The following is a 17,944-nucleotide window of genomic DNA, read 5'->3' on the forward strand; positions in this document are numbered from 1 at the left end:
ATTTTCTAAGTTCTAGAAAATAAGTCATTAGCCTAGGATTGATTAATGGAGAAGAATTAGTTGTTTTTCATGTAATCGAATCTGTTCTAAGGGACAGAATTCAAATATGACTGTTATTCAAGACACTAGGAACTTTGTTGAGAGATTTCGGGATCTTAAGTGATTCTAGGAAGTTTGATAGGGATCTAGGAATTTGATTAGGCATTAGATTAGGATCTAAACAGTTTCTGATTATTTCCTAGCTTGTTTATGTACAATGTAAGTTAAGGCCAGCCTAATGGCCAAATAATGCAAATCTGGTCATAGATAGGAAAGAAAGTTCTGACCAAATGTATGTACATAATTATTAATGAAAATAAGTCTTCATATTATGGATTGTCTCTGTGAAGAATTCCAGTCGATTTGTAATCTGGAATTAATAGAATTTGAATAGCTGTGTGTAATTGAAATTGATTACAGAATAGGACAAATCTGTCATGTGAAAGAAGGTAAATCCTGTAGTGTATTTGAGACAAATAGAATAGGAGAGAATTTAAGTGAGATATTCATGTGTATTTACCGTGCACGAATGAGGGTAAATTCACTATTGAGAATTAGAGAATGAAATTCTCTGTTTTTAGAATGAACCGAGAGAACAGAAAGGTTGTGTGTGAAACTAAGTATAGGAATGGTACTGACGAGTTCTGAAGAGGAAAACGGTGTCAACGGAGTAAGATCAATTTCATTCTAGAATTTGATATGGAGGATTTAAAACTGTGCATTAGTAAATCCTCAAAGGATGAGGAGATGAGTTGCCAAGCATAATGAAGTTACAGAGTTGGGCGGTCAAGAGTTAGTGTGAATATCTGGAGAAGCGCGGTGTCATATTTCACAAGAAGATGGCTCTAAGTGTTAAAGGAATACGTAGTTAAACGCATAGGAGGAAACTTAGTCTCGTGTCGAGTCAGATGAAAGCATGATTGTAGTAGAACTGAATCGCCTTTTGAGAACTGATATTGAGGTGAGTAATTTAGAAATTGGGTTTCTCTGCGTTTCTAGCTTGAAATGTGATTATGAAACCTGTGTGGAAAGTCTACGAAGGAGACATCGAATCTCCTCTGTGTTGCATCGGAGAGAAACGCCCAGTTGACGGTATTTTCCAGGAAGGATTCATAATTCGGCAACTGTTGATTGACAATAGCTCCTGCTCCAAATTTATAAAGTATTGTGAATTAGGCTCTTTGAATTTGAGACTAGTGGTCAGCTTTTAAGTGGAACGCCCTGCAAATGAAGATAACTCCAGTTATTGGGTGTAGCACAGTTGTGAATTCGCCCAGGTTTTGAATGAATGAGATGATTGGAGACATTTTAGAGGAGTTTAGGTTAAAATGTGAAGACTGGAGGTCAAAGGTCTTTGATCAATTCATTGACGAGGGTGCTGTTGAAAACATCAGAGGGAAGTCGCCCATAGAAAGCTACGATATCATTTCTGTTCTAAGTTGTTGTGTGAAAGTAGCGCTAGCCAGAATTCGTAGGAACCGGTATCACTTTGGTGTTCCTGAAATTGCTAGTGGGTTCAGTTGAACAGAGGAGTGAATTCAATATGTGAATTGGCCAGCTCCTGGAACAGTGTATTGACCTAAGATGCATTTATTAACAATATACCTGTAAGTGTATTACAGAGGATTGAACTGCAAGCGGGAGGAAACTCCGAATCCTTAAACAAAGGGAAGATACAGGAATAGTTTCACAGAAATAGTGGATTTGGATGCAGACTTGATAATCAATAAGGGAATTAGAGTTTACTTGAAGAAAAAGACTGCAGTTTCTATATTAAGTGAATTTAGCAGGGAAAAGCTAGGTTCCCTGTATCACTGCACCCAAGGAAGCCCTCAAAAAAAAGGATAAACCGTAAAAAGTACATGCCTTCAATGAACACAAAAGGCTTTGTCAAGCAAAGGCATGGATAAAAAGTGTATTTGGGCTTCTTATGTTGAGCTTAAACTTACATTTAAAAACCCTCAACAACATGGCAGTTTGCAAGAAAGATGTGCATGTCACGATAACCAGTGAAGTGATAATAGTCTATGTTATCTAAAGATTTTAAGAAAAACATTAAAAACAATATAAAAATCATGTTGCTACAGTCTCCAACAAATGCTCATTCTCAGCATTACACTATGTTGTTTTTGTAATGGGTATCAGATTGCTAAACAGGGGTTTTATGTTCTAACAATTTTTATGTATAGCATGCATACAAGAACACATTATCCAATGAAACATTTCTATTAGCTTCCCAGCAGTTCATCTCAAGTTTAATTTGAGACATTGTCAAATTGTAGACGTCAATTAATAGAAAGAATCTCATTTAAATATCACAAGAAGATGAATTCAAATTCCTAAATGATAGAAACCTTGTAAATGGCAGTATGCCAAGATAAGTGGTTCTGGCAACACTAATCTGACCATAGAACTACGAGAAAAATATATGCACCAGAAGAAGCGACTCAAGCAAGGTTGATTCATCTTGTAAAATTAATACCAATGATCTTGCTTCAGTCTCCTGTAAACAATTAGTCAGTAAAATGATACAGCTACTTTCACATGGAACTATAGTTTCTCTGAGATTCTCAACATGAAAGAATTAATAGCAGTCACATCCAGTCTGATCCAAGATGAGTCAAATGCATCATGTGTGTAATTAACACCAAGCTCCTGTGCTACAGTGCGGAAGGCAAGCCCAAACCGATTACCATGTTGAGATCCAAGCCTGGGCCGGTTGGCCACGCCAACCACCAAGACCATTTTGGTGCCAGGAATAAGAGATGCGCATATCATAGGTTTCATTTTTGCACCTTTTTCTCTCAAAGCATCCATAAGGAAATAACAAAACTTTATAAGAGCCTGAGGATAAGCTAACAGCTCTGTGTCTGCTCCATCCTCAAGTTTCACCCATCTGAAACCTCGAGCACTCTTTATAAATCCATTTCTTGTTATTGCCAGGCTGCCCTGCCGCTGAGTAGCACGTTGAACCTTGATGGCAAGTTGCATCCCCTTCTGCAATCCATCCAGGCCATTCAAGGACAGTGCAGAATATGCATTCCAAAACTGTTCTGCCCAAGAATCTTTTGCATTTGTCCAAGATTCTAGCAAAGCTGTAACACCATACACAACGTCTGCTGCAGAAACCTTTGAGCTATATCCATGAAGCCTTTGAAAGCTTCTGTAGTAAAATTCATTGAGGCCATATTCTGGCAGAAATTTCTCAAACTCCTCCTTCATTCTTCGCTTCATATCATTGCTCATGTATTGAAATTTCTGTTGGCACTCGACAAGAGCAATGCCCATCTTTGCCAAAAGAAGCTTTAATTTCTTCAATCCATTGTCACTCCAAGTCTTCAATTTTGTGGCGACATAAGAGGAGCACAACATCGAATCAAAAAGAGTCCACTCTCTCAACAGCATGAGGCGTGGTTCATCTTCATAGGAAATTCTAGACACATCAGGAACTCTAACCTTGGTGCCATCCTTAAGTGTTACCGATGTGATCATTTCTAAATTCCCTGCACTATTTACATGTTGCTCAAGTTCCATCACCCCAGCCTGGTACCTCTCATTTGTGAGCCTCTCGTGAACAAACTGATCAGTCAATGATACACATGCTAACCAAAGCAATTCATTGGTGTTCTTGTGCAGAGCATGAGCTGTATCAAACAGCAAGCACCCAGAAGGCCTGCCATGGTATGTGCCTAATCTGTAATATTCTGCCTTCAGTTTTTTTACAGCTTTCATTGGATCCACGTCCTTATCTTCATCATCCAACCTTCTCTTCTTTCTTCTCCTCGCCTCTTCATCATCACTATCACTATCACTGTCATCACTGTCAGACTCTATCATTATTTCATCATCACTATCCAAATCCATTACATTTGCCAATTCAGTAACATCAAAATCATAAGCCATGTCAGCTTGATTCTCATCTTCACGGGTATAGAGTACACAGACCTGCTTATTCTGGTCACTCAAATTGTGCAGGTGAATCGGGCGATGACTGTCTACAACAAAAACCTGTACCTTAGGACCCAACTTCAACAACCTCCTCAAATCCTTAGAGCATCCCCAATTGATCAGCAGCACAGTCAGGGCCCTGTCATCTGACTGAAGATTACGACCCACAACTCCATCCATATCACCAAAGCCAGACACTGGATAGCATGAATACCTTAGGGAATCAGAAGCCAAAATGTGAGTGGCTATCTTAAGTGCACAAAGCGAGTCAGTGTCAGTTGCTGATGGAAAAATCAATACAGGAGAAGAGGAGGAAGCATTTGCAGCATTCCTCAGGCGAGTGTAAAAGCTCACTACACTGTACTCTCTCACCATGATTTTCTCCAAAGTTTCTGATAAATGGTTGTATTTGATTTTCTGGCATCCACCAGTGTCGAAATAACTGTACCCTTGACGCTTTCTCCGGAGATACTAGAACCCAAACGAAAGCATCCCGGATCTTGCTTCTAAACATACCCTCCCAAAGGATATTTGTATGAATAATGCCCCAACAAACCGTAATGCAAATTGCAAAGCCTACGCCCGTGTATACATCTTTAGGGTTTCCACAACTCCAAACCCTCCAAACCTCATGTGAACGAAATAAGCCTTCAGCTAATTACCTTCATCCATAACTACCATATTGAACCAAATGGGATCTTTTTCCTTCAACACACAGCCAAAATGCCTTCGCCATTAAAGCCAAAATTCGCTGGACCTCTTTTCCAAATCATTTTAACAGATCTGTGCAGATCTGCAAAGCGGATCTATGCCCTTCACAGACATTAATCTCTGCCACCAGATTTAGCCTTCAGACAACTAAAACCCTGGCGAGAAATCCTAAACCCGCGTCTCACAGCAAGCCTAAAGGCCTCCTTGAAGCAGCATCACCTCTTTAATGCCCAAGTTCTCGACAATCCCAAAGTTCACAGCTCCAGACCTTTGGTCATTCCAGGGCTTGCCTTTAAACCAAACGAGAGCATAAATCTGAAAAATAGTTCAATCCAAGTTCAGGAACGCACAGAAAAACTTACCTGCATCTGAGAAATCACAGAAACGAAGTCTTCACAGTGGATTCGAGATCATTTCTTCAGATCGAGGCTGGTGATCACCATGAACACTAGGTGTGAAGTGGGTCCAAAGATTCGAACTCAGTACTTCTGTTGAGCAGCTGTCGGGGAGGATGATGTCTAACTGTTTCATGGAGAACTGAAATGCGAATTTTGAAATTTGAAGGAAATGTACAAATGGGAGGGAATGGAGGACATCAGTCAAATTTTGAAATTCGAATAAGCCCGGGCATTGCAGACAGCGACAACAAATTCAAATTCTATCCACTTCTTTTCTTTAGAATAAATATTTGAGGCTTCTGACTTGCCTTTTTATCAAAAGTGATTTTTAAACCAGGTCGTATGTTCATGGAAAAAATGGCCGGGCATATTTGTATTTGTGTTACAAATGAGACTGTGTATATACATTTGGGAACATGTGTATATACGTTTGGGAACATAAGGAGAAAATGGCGGGGCATATTTGTATTACAGATGAGCCTGTATAAGTTTGGGTTTTGGATGTGGTGTGTAAACTTGGAATTTTGAAACGAATCTACTCATCAAATTTGTATTTGTGGGTTAAAATACATTGCGCCAGCTAATTTGGTTATCAAATTCCATTTTTAATGTTATTAGGATAATTTTGTGTAAGCTTATTTTTATTTAAATTTTATTGTATTATATTATATTTTGAAATAATAAATAGAATATACGAAATGAAATGAATAAATATATATTTAAAATTTTCAAAATATAATAAATTGAAAATAATAATTTTATATAAGTTTTTTGGATTTTTTTCATTTGAATAAAAAGATTACGTGGATGGATGAAATTTAATAAAAAGATATATTATTCATCATCTTTAGTCATAAAAAGTTAAGGTAGAATAAGTTTATTAAGTTACGGTATTGGTTTTTATTTTAGATTTTTTTAACATTTATCTATAAAGCTATGAACTAAGGAAAACAGACCATATATTGTCTTTGATTATTTTGAAGTACATCAAAACTAAACCCAAATCTCCCCAAAATTGGCCTAGAACATTAAGGGTATCGCTAGCAAGTCCATGTTGCCATGATTGAGTTCCTAGCCATTTTGGAATGTTTCATACACATCCCTAAGTTCTGAAAATTGGTAAAAGTAAGTTTTTTTTGGGACCACACAATATAGTATTTTGTATAATTTGTTATTATTATTTTCTTCAAGGAAAATTTTGAAAGATTTTCCTATTTCTTGGAATATTGAGATGGAAGGGGATTCAACCTATAATCACAATAGTAGTTGCTTATCTAACTAAATTATGTTGAACCTAAACTTCAATCAAAATAGAACCAAAGGCCTCACACAAACTCCACCCTAAAACAATTCATTCAAATCAATTAATCCAACCCATTGAACTATATAGTTTGTTTTTATTATGGACATTACGTACAATAAGAGTGGACCTAACGATTAATAGCATCATTCTTTCTTTCTTTCTTTCTTTCTTGAAAGAATAATCAAACAGGTTTTCATCACTGAAGACCACATTTACATGAAGTTTGTTGAGCATGATTACCCAAAATTAAGTGGATCATCCCTAAAAAATGAAAGCATATGAAACATATGCCTCATATTAACAACAGAGAAAAAATTAAAGACATATACAATATATAGAGTCTCTTTCATCCTAGAAAATAAAGTAAAGTATCATAAAAAAATTGTAAAGATGAGCATGTCACATAACAACAACCGAAATGTTTGTAGAAAAACATCTATGTGTTTCACGCCAATGGGATTGTGCAAGACTATGTCTATCCCCCTACAAATATGTCATGTATTGAATCACCCCAAACGAAATAGAGAGACCCTCCTTTGATAAAGCATTGGCTTCTTTGTTGAATTCTCTATGAACATGGGTGAAGGAGACTTGTTGAATTATACCCCTTAGCTTACAAATCCTGCTTATCCAGTTGCCAAGGAGGGAAGGTACGAAGGATGTGCCTTTACTGATCTAATCTATAGTCACCCTCGAGTCGCCAAAAATATGTGTTGAAACTAGCTTAAGCCATTTGGTGTAGTACAAATACCTGATAGTGCGATAACCTTCACCCAGGTATTTGTCCCAGTTTCTCCACTCCATCATAAATGGAAAATAAAATTCGCATTGATAGCAATGCGAACACCACATCCACAAATCGAGTTTTGTGTGGCTCCATCAAAATGTCCAATTGGGAATGGAACTGGTGGGTCTATGCCTTTTACAGACCTTTGAGTTTTTGTCCAAACTCCCCACGATATTCATGATATAAAGCATATATGTTGTAGCTAGTATGCCCTATGTCGAAAGGGATGCCCTCAAAGATAGTGGCATTCCATCCACGCCAAATACCCCATTAAATGAAGGACGGTAGAGACTTGTCCACCCTGCCTAGTGTGATCCATGATCTAAAACATTCCTCCATACTAGGGTAGCACCAATTAGCATCAATCTTTAGGATCTGTAATACTTTGACCCAGGTGGAAATAGGGAAAGGACATTGTACGAATAAATGCACCACATTCTCAAAAGAGCCCTGACATAAATAGCGTCTCCCTGGACCTTGGAAGCCTCGTTTGCATAGATTGTCCCAAGTGAGGACCTTATTTCTCCAAACCAGTCATCCAGATAGTTTTAACTTTAGTTGCATATGTTATCAAAGGAAATTAGCTTAAGTGGTATGGTTCACGATTTGTGTCCCAAGTAACATAGGTTCAAGTCTCCTCACACATGTTGGCCCTTGTGGCATTTATGAAATATTGTTTCTACAAGGGGGAATAGTGGCAGTCGTTTTTGTGAAGTTATCAATTGTGCCTTGTGAAATGTACTCATTATTGTTTAAAAAAATAATAAAAAATTTAGTTGCATATGCCATGTCCATACCTTCTGAAACCAACATTTCTCATCTTGCGCATTTTGGGAAGAAAAAATGTACCCATAGATCTCATGATCATAAATATGACCCTGTAATAGACCTCCATTCCAACAAAGATAATTAGAAGATAGGCCCAACAAAATACCCGCCAATGACAATTTAGTGATGTGCTTGTTCCATATATCCATGAATGCATCATTAATACTCAATTCCACCACACCCTTCCAAGTGGGGTATAGCTGCAAGGGATCCCATCCCTTTTATATTTGGAAAATGTGAGCAATACCCCTGGTGTGAAGTTGTTGTATAATTTCATTTGGCAAAGATGTTCACCCTGGATGCCACAAATGAGGTCAATGCCAATTTTACTCATCTTGCCAAAGCCTATATTCCACTGAATATTTTCAAGTAGTCATCGCTTTACCTTCATGAAGCCTCTCCATATATAGGAACCATACTTGGAATAACCCACCCTCTTCCTAATCCATTCCTATGAAGACAAGTTTTTAAAGTATTTCACCTTGACAATCTCCTGCCAAATTCCAAAGCTAGATATGGTGTGCCATAAGCTCTTTGTAAGAAATGCTCAACTGAATAGTTTGGTGCTTTCTAATTCCCTGCCACTCATCTCCTTCATCTTTGTGATTACATCCAAACTAACCAGCCGGACTTTTTGTATATCCTTTGCTCCATACCATATGAAATTAGCAATAATGGCATTAATTCTCTTTATGATATCTTTGGGGAGTATGTATAAGTGCATCCAATACACCAAAATATTTTGCAAAACTGACTAAGCAAGGATCAGTTTACCGCCAAGTTATAGCCATTTGTGAGACCAAGTGGATAATCTACATACAAACTTGTCTATAATCGTTTATCAATCCGAGATGAGGTATTTGTTTGGTTTCATCCGGAAACCCATATATGTGAACACAACCACCAAGGGAGAGGATGAAACCTAACAGATATTTGTGATCTCCTTTATTTTTTCTATATCACTTGTTACATAAATAAGCATATACCTCAAGTCTTTCATGAATAATCTAGAGGTGTCACCAAACGTTGAAATGACATGATAAAGACATATCCATTGATTTAATAAAACCTACCTAAAAAGAAGAACATCATCAACAAACATAAGTTGTGTGATAGATATCTCTTTTATGAGTTGTAGACCTATTAAATATCCTTAAACCTTTGCCTTCGTGATCCACCTGTTAAGTCCATCAATGACCAGCAGAAACAACAATGGGGAGAGAGAGCAGCCTTGTTGAAGACCCCTGAAAGCCCTGGAAAAACTATATGGAATTAAAACTGTGTAGCTAACCAATGAGACACATGCTATTATCCATTCTACAACCTCAACAAAGAGCCCAATCTTGTGTAGAATTAGACAAAGAAAAGTCCAATCTACATAGTCATATGCACAATGGAGATCTAGTTTTATATTATGGCATCCATCCTATGTGACTTAACAGAGTGTGTGGATTCCTGAGTTATGGCCACTGTCTTGTATCTATTGATTCTTCAAAAAACCAGATTATCTAGGCGATATATATGTCGAGAGTTTCTCCTTTAATCATGTTGTGATGATCTTTAATATCAGCTTGTAGATAATGTTACATAAAGATATGGGCATGTAATCCCAAAAGGTTTTAGGATTTTAAGACATTGGAATAAGCATTATAAATGTCGCATTTACAACACCCGAGACTTTCTGTTCGCACCTAGATCCCTCCACCATGTTTAACAAGTCTTCACCCATGATATCATGAAAATGTGTAAAATATCGAGGTCCAACCATCCAAAACAAGGCATTTGTCCCTACAGAACGATTTTAGCACCGAGATGATTTCCTCCAACAAAATAGGTCCACCAACAACCATATCATTTGCATCTGAGAACATCCGTGGATAGGATCAAGTAAACTCCAACTAATTATCAATATCAACGTCTTCCATGGCCTTAAAAAAATTCCCAAATTTTTCTACTATCGCCCTATGTATGTCCTCGAGTTTGGAATTTTTTTCCCCCAATCCATCTTCAATCTCCTAGATGGTGTTATTTTTCCTTCTGTTTGATGCATAATTTTTTTAAAATATTTATTTTTATCCCCACTCATGATCCAAATTGTGCGACTCTTCAAGCGCCATTCTTCCCCCTGTATACGCAATATATGCCTTTTTGTGTGCCTACAAATCCATAATTTTCTGATGATGAGTTGTCGATAAAAAATCAAAGGATGTAGGGTTATTGAGACAAGCCACCTCCATATCAATCTCATGCAACTCATGTATGTGCATTTGCCTTTTTCCAACCAACCCAATTTTTGGCCCACTTATTTTAAGTTCCTTAACTTAGGTCATATCGCCTCCATCCAAGATCAACTTGATATATTTCCTCCATGGAAGTCATGAATTTCAAATAGAGTGGGGTAAAGTATGTACACCTCCATAAACTAAATAATTAATCGTTGCATAAAAAGAGTACCTTGTTCCACAAACAAAGAGATTTTATACATCAATTTAACATTTGCCTACATTGTAACTTTATATTAAACCATCATTATTACTATTTATGAGGACATTCAAAATTACTATACAAAATTCAATAAAAAGGACTTATAGAATAAAAAAAAAACTTGACATGTTTTTTTGTGTCTTCCATTAATAATTTATCTTCCTATAAAAATTATATCTCAAATTACCATCATTACAAAATGAGTTAGCCATGATATTTTGTTAAACTTGTTAAAAAATATAAATTTATCCTTAAATCTTATGCGACGGTTTCAGCATTTTATTTAATTAGTTCAGGGAATCTTTTCACTTTTCATACAACTAAAAGTGAAAATACATTTAAAGAAATAACATTACATCTTGTATATAATAAAATCTATGCATGCACCAATCCTCTATCAATTTCATTTCATCAATTACAACAATAAATTTATAGCACGGAACTTTAATTAAGTTCAATTGCTAATGTTAATATCAAATGTGCTTTCATTTTAAGTTATTTAAGAAGTCAAAATTATTACTTTAATGTCATCTTTATTTTTCTTGAATTTTAAATTGAAAGGCTAAGCTAAGCTTTTCATGATGAGGTGATGTTAACTGTGATAATATTCTATTATAGAGTCACATTTACAATGTTTGCTAAGAATTAATACACATAAAATGGCATTAATTTCAAATTTCAAACTCCAACCTCATAACTTTTTAGCAATATTTGATAATAGTACCATATAATGTCCCTTTTCAAAGAGGAGATGATTAAGTGACTTTTTGATTAATTGAGAAATACAATTTTATAAAGTCGCGAGGGAAAAAACAAACCATGGTATTCAAATGACCAATGGTAATAATCTATATTATTGTGATAGCCATGACAATAAAAGGAAGAGTGGGGCTCGCTCTTGGACAAGATGAATTGGATATTATTTTGATAATTGGTTTAAGAGCCTTTGGAGCTTGAAAGAAGGGTGTGAACCCGTGTGAGGAGGGTAGTTTCAGTGGTGTGAGATCTACCTTAATTGATCTGACCAAATTGGTTTCGTTGTTGCAGCGATACACTTTGTCAAGGAGGGATCACTTTAGATTTCTCAATCGTGCTTCATATTGAAGGTAAAGAGGAGGGACCATCTAGATTGCTCACCATAGCTCATCTAAAGAATTTGTTTGTCTGTGATCATGGGAGTTGGACTAAGAATTATTCGTCTTTATAGCAACTCATGTTTTATAAAGGCATGATTAATAATTGAGGAGATTTACTTGTTGTCGAACCAAGTTATTTATATTGTCAAGTTCACCTATTCGGTTGAATTCTTTGGATAGGGCCAGTATTTCTTTAGTTGAGGTCAAAATAGGGTTCAAATTTATTATATGTCATGGGTTTCCTTAAGAAGGGGTATGTAGTCCTTGAAGGGGTCAAATTTAGGGTTGAATTCCATTTGCGGCTTGATTTATTTACATTGATAAGTTTTTGGAGAAACCCTCAAGGCTCGAACTTTTCATTAAGGTCAAAAATCATGGAGGAGCGTAAATTTGTTGAAGAAATCAGAAGAGGGTTGAGATTCCCTATAAAAATGAAGGTTTGAAACCCTGTTGTGTATATCGAAACAAGTTTGAGTTTCTGGGTGTCAACAAAAAGCTGAATTGATAATAGGTTTAAGCCTCTCTTTGTTGCGACAAAGCTCTGAAAATTGTTCATTGGTGAAAGGTTGTGGAGAGTGTGAATATCGTTGGAGGGTCGAGCTAGGTTTTGTATTCATATTGATTAGGGACAAGAGTTGTGCCTCAATTTTTAGGCGAAATTGAACATATTTGAATCACCTATAACAATGGGTCATTGTCCTTCTTCTAGCAGCAAATCAGACCCATTGTAGAGAGGTAGATTTATTGTCACAACACTTGGAAGACTGCAACATGGGTTACTAATGTAATTGGTAGAGCCAATTTGGAATTGAGAGACCAATTTGTTTCCTATACCAAAGGTTGAGAACTGGAAATGTAACATGTAGCATCAATGTTGAGGGTTTAACTCATTCAACCCTCAAAGCAGACAGTTAAGACCAACATTCCATGTAGCCATTGATTAGATAGACATTGATTGGATTGAGGGTTAAAAGGGTCCCTTAGGACGCAAAAGAAATTTAGGATGATTGAGCTAGTTAGTAAGATTGGCTCATCCCCATGGAATGTCAAGGTTTGCAGATCAATTATGTCAAACAAAGAAGTACGATAGATCCATCGAGTTCTCTCAAATAAATGTAATCTTTTAATACACTTAATAAATAAAAAGGGTTTATCATTTTGGTGTTTGTTTAATAATTGTGCTTGGTATTGTTGTTGTGTAAATGCTTGAGAAATTTCCCTTATTGTAATCATTACATTTATTTTCTCACAAGGGTTTAACAAAGTGTTAATTACTTAATTGTTTGATAAAATGTCCCTAAGTGCAATTTAATCATTATTGTTGATTTCTAGATGGATTGGGTGATCCACTAAGGGACATCAAAATGTTCTTTACAATAATGGGATTTACTAGTTGGGGACATTACAACGGTATTAGAGCTATGCATCTTACCAACTTGATGGGGTTTGTCAGTGGAAGATAGATTCTAGGTTAACTTTGATATCAGTTCAACAATATGCTGATGGGTTGCTTGGGAAAAATGCCAAATCCAGAGGAAAATATAACACAATTAACTTACAAGAGTGCTTGTTGGATTTTTTGTAAATCCTTGGGGAAGATAACAATAACCTGACAAAGGTATTCAAAGAGTATAACATAAATTTCACGAAGGTGATAGAGAAGGTTGAAGCATGGGAAATATCATAAGTAGCGAAGGACGAAGGAGATTGTAGATCTGAAGGGGATAGAACCACAGTTGAAGCCCATCCTTCGAAAGAAATTGAGGTGTCACCTTCCAAGGTTCGTAAAATGGGCATTCCTTGTACGCTTGAAATTGAAGTGGCCCTAGAGGAATTTGTGATAGTTCTTGGAAGGTAATACTCAGAAAAGGAGTGTCACAATCTCGATGAAAATATTCTCAACTCTATTATTTCTAAAGAGACCGAGGAAATTTTTGAATATCTTATAAAAGGCCTTTGTGCAACAAAGGAGAAAATCAAGATGCTCAAGGACTCCATATTGTATCAAAATCACGAGCTTAAGGCCTTATGAGATAAGAATGCGAGGACAAATGCTAACCTTGCCAATGTTAAGGGATAGTTAGAAGTGTTATGGAGGCACAAAAAAAAATCCACTTTTGAGTTGTCGAGCAACCCTCTTCAACAATACATAAACGAGGCTTGCAACACCATAAGTCCACATGAGTGGTTTCCCAACCCACATACAAATGAATTGATGACACATAAGAGTGGGATGGATGTTTGGTATAAGGAAGCAAGGACCCAATGTTACAAGTGGTTTTTGTAGGAGGGCTAGCAAATTAGGATACAGGATCAGAGATAGAACTTTGGCATATTGACATCCCAATTGTAATCAGACAAGCACAACGTTGGCATGGTGGTCTTTTTCAGGGATGGTTGATAACTAGTGGAAGAGACATTCATTGGGATGTCATGTACTACGTAAGTGTTATAGCTACAGTTGACAAGTCCTATACTAAAAACCCATGGGAGTTAGACTAGAGGGAGGTTATGATTTGGTACCCTACCAAGTGGGGAATTTATGGGAAGACACTTCTAGCAAGGGCTACAACACAACAAGAGCTTTCAAGTATCAGGGATGATATATCCCATATTTTGTAGTGACATCCAAGTGGATTGTTCCATCATATGATAAAACTTGATAGAACATGGGTGTTAGAAATGTAGAGCACTATTGATAGGGAAGGTGAATCAATAAGGCAAGCAATTATATAATTTTTTACCATTTAATTAAACATGTCAACATTCACAAACCGAAACACATAAGGAGAGATCAGAGCATCAATCATAAGCATGAAACCATAAAAAACATTCAACACATGAGACACAAATATTTCTGGTGGAAAATCCCCTCTAGGACAAAAAACCACCCTTGTTGTTGTTGTGTTGCTTCTAGTTCTATTATTAATCAAATCAAATCATTTATATCAATGTAATCAACATTGCTGGCAACACTAGCTAGGAAGTCTCTACTCACATGACTCTACAATCCACCACTTGTTAAAATCAACAACTCTCAACGAGTCTCGCCCATCAAACACTAGACTATCCACCACCACAGATGGAGATACAACTCCAAAAATTTTGTTTTTCCAGCTACCACCAACAAGGAGCTACCACCCCTATCTTGTTCAACACCCATGGAAGGAAGGCTCCTACCTCCTTAAACCCTCAAAGCCAAACTTTCATACATTTTCAAACTAGACTCCAAGGAGAACTTCATATCTCAATAACAACATATTAGTCTCCAAAAATAAATTCAATCAACAAAAATGTTGCATATAATAATCTGATAAAAACATTAGCAACAACCCTCTCTGTAATAGATAAATCTGCTCACAATAAAATGCTACACACAAATAAAAATTTGAACAAAACACAAGTTGATACTAATCACCAAATATATCTACATCCAATCCTTACTTCATCTCCTTTCTTTCTACATAAAATGTTGGCTAAAATATGCCTATGATACCTTCTCCAATACCTGCAAATTGTTTCAGATTTTTGCATCATACCCTCACAGCTTGCACACACTTCACCTTTCTCACACTCACTCAACACACAACATAACCAACTTGGCTATCATTGAGATCTCTCCAAAATATAGATGATTTGAAGTGATTAACCCAATAATTACCAAAGAGTACCAAACTCAAGAAATCTATGTTCATACACTAAGAGAATGATCTGACATTTTGAACAAATCTTCATCCTTGACCATATCTAACACTGTCTTCATTGAATGAGAGATATTTCCAATTCAACCACCTTTTATATGATGGTTAACCTTTTCCAACTTTTTTTCCAAAAATTTCGAACAAATACCATCGAAAAAACTCATAAAAACACTTGAGATGTGCAAGGAATCCAAAGAAAAACACTTAGAAAGGTTAACACCACCTTTACTTTGGAAACATTAGTTATAACGCTCTCATTCAAGCCATGAAAAACATTAGTAACACTCTATGTTCCACATACAACGTGTGTTATTCTACCATAGCCCTGCTTCCTCAAACAATTTGCTAGTCTAACTCCAAGAGGATGCTTGGGATATCATTCTCTCCTTCCACAAGCAATTTCACCTCGTGACGCTAATCGTAGATCTCAATACAAGGGCATCAAACTCATGAAACTCATATCCTACAACAGATAACCTCCATCTAGTAGCTCGACTCTTCCAGAGTTTTTCCAACATCTCCAAACACTTATAGGGCCTCCTGCACCATCTCTAGAACCTGTCAAACTTCCTCCAACACTTGTACATATTTTTCAAACTCCTATGCATAATCAAGAACACACAAGATAACTTTGCATCATGTCATCAACATGAAAACCTAGTCTACCAAACTCCTCAATGGGATCAACATCTATAACACCTGTAGCAGCATCATCAACTTTCCAACTACCTCCAACACCTATATTAGCATCATTAAATTGTCTAACTACCTCTAGACATCTCTACTCCGCCTTCATTTCTTGCACTAGCTAAGCATATCCCGCACTAGGTTATAACCATATTGACATCAACGCCAACCAACAAGACCAACAAGCGGATCACATCACTGCAACAAACCATTTAACACAATACCTTTGCATAATGCCAACAACACTTATCACAATCATAAGGATGAATACCACCATCACGTCGACATAAAGCATATGACAAACAGTACCAAGACCCTTTTGACATCAATGCTAACAAGCTCCCCCCTTAGCATTGATGTCAACATCAACCTGATCTCCAATATCTGAGGTTGATCTCCATACACTCTCCACAACTTTTAAGCTCATCTAAATGATGCCCATACAATACATAATATCTCCTTTTTTGAATCAATGGAAAAGGGAAATAACAACACTAAAGAGTAATGCCAATAATGTCCAAATGAGAGAAATACTCTTGTTGTCATGCTCAACACCATGTTGATGCAAACAAAATATGTATTTGTTGCAAGATAGGCATGTAAAACAAGGAACTTAGTTTCCAACGTGTCACTAGCCAATGCCATGCAACCTATGATACTGAACATGCTCCATCTAAGCATGTAATGGACCTGCAAACACACTCTCTTTTTTGTTGTAGCAACACTTCCGTTCAATAAGCCTCCTTTCCAAGTGCAAGAGATGACTCCTCATGAACTATGACTCCAACTGAATTTAAGCAATTATTTACAATAAAGTACCATGCATATACAAGGCTTCATGGAGTAAATACATGGTTGTGACAAGTACATAGGTTTGACATAACTCCACTAAAAACATACCTATCACCAACCAATGACTCTATGGACCCAAGTTTACATCATTCACCCAATGCAATAGGGCTACATCAATGATATACAAAATAAGACATGACTTGGACACCCATTAGCCCATACATAGCTAATTGACAATACATGCTAGACACCATGGGTCTCTCCATGAGAAATACATCAACAAGATAAAACAATAATGATACATGGCTTTTACAAATGCACATAATTGTGCTCTCCTCTATGCAATCCTAATACAATGATGTAACATGAGTACATAGCATCCATGAGAAATGATAAATGCTCCATATAGTAGCATCAATGAAAATAGCAATACATGACATGTGCATTAGATACAAGGCATCCATGAGCAATGATATAGGCTCTATATGTAGCAGCAACAATAGGAGTACTATACATATCATATGCTAGTGCATAACCACTCTCAACACCTTGGCTATAAACAAGGATCCCAACAACATAGAAACGTGACATCAATGAAATCCTTTTGCAACATCTGTAGCAAGTCACAATACAACTACTAGCAACCACCATGTTCCATGTACACACCTCCAACATAAGCATCTGACATCAACAATATGAGTAGCATGACATAGAACTAACAACATGTACATCCTCATCATCATAAAGCAATAAATCATCAATGAGGCTAAACAATAAGCAACATACTACCATAGCACCAAATTTAACTCCAGGCAACAAATCGGTAAACAACAAATATATCATTAGTAGTAGATGTGACAATGTAACAACAATCTCTTCAACATCATCAATGCATGAACAAATATGCAATGTATCCAAGAAGCATCAACAAAGACTAATCTATGCATCAACAACAAAATAAGATTTGATGATATAGCATCATTGGCAACACATAAACTCATCATCTCCTTGACCCCATGCCAACAAAGGTCAACACACTCTCTCTCCTCATGTAATGAGAGAAAAATATCAAGCAGCAACAACATTAGAACCAAAACATCATAAGCAGCAGCAACATACTCATTTTTCAT

The 17,944-nt window shown here is 36.6% G+C and overlaps 1 protein-coding gene across 1 annotated transcript; it reads right to left on the bottom strand.

Annotated features, from left to right (window-relative positions):
* Positions 1-2,277: 2,277 nt before the first annotated feature.
* LOC149253624 (cell division control protein 45 homolog) lies at positions 2,278-5,317 on the bottom strand. Its single transcript, XM_089456873.1, has one exon. The coding sequence runs from the start codon at positions 4,360-4,362 to the stop codon at positions 2,590-2,592; it is 1,773 nt and encodes a 590-aa protein (XP_089312999.1). The 5' UTR covers positions 4,363-5,317; the 3' UTR covers positions 2,278-2,589.
* Between the last annotated feature and the right edge of the window lie 12,627 nt (positions 5,318-17,944).

This window comes from Pinus tabuliformis, chromosome 7, assembly GCF_031772625.1.
Source record: "Pinus tabuliformis cultivar Carrire ecotype Pingquan chromosome 7, CPIR1, whole genome shotgun sequence".
Lineage (NCBI taxonomy): Eukaryota > Viridiplantae > Streptophyta > Pinopsida > Pinales > Pinaceae > Pinus > Pinus tabuliformis.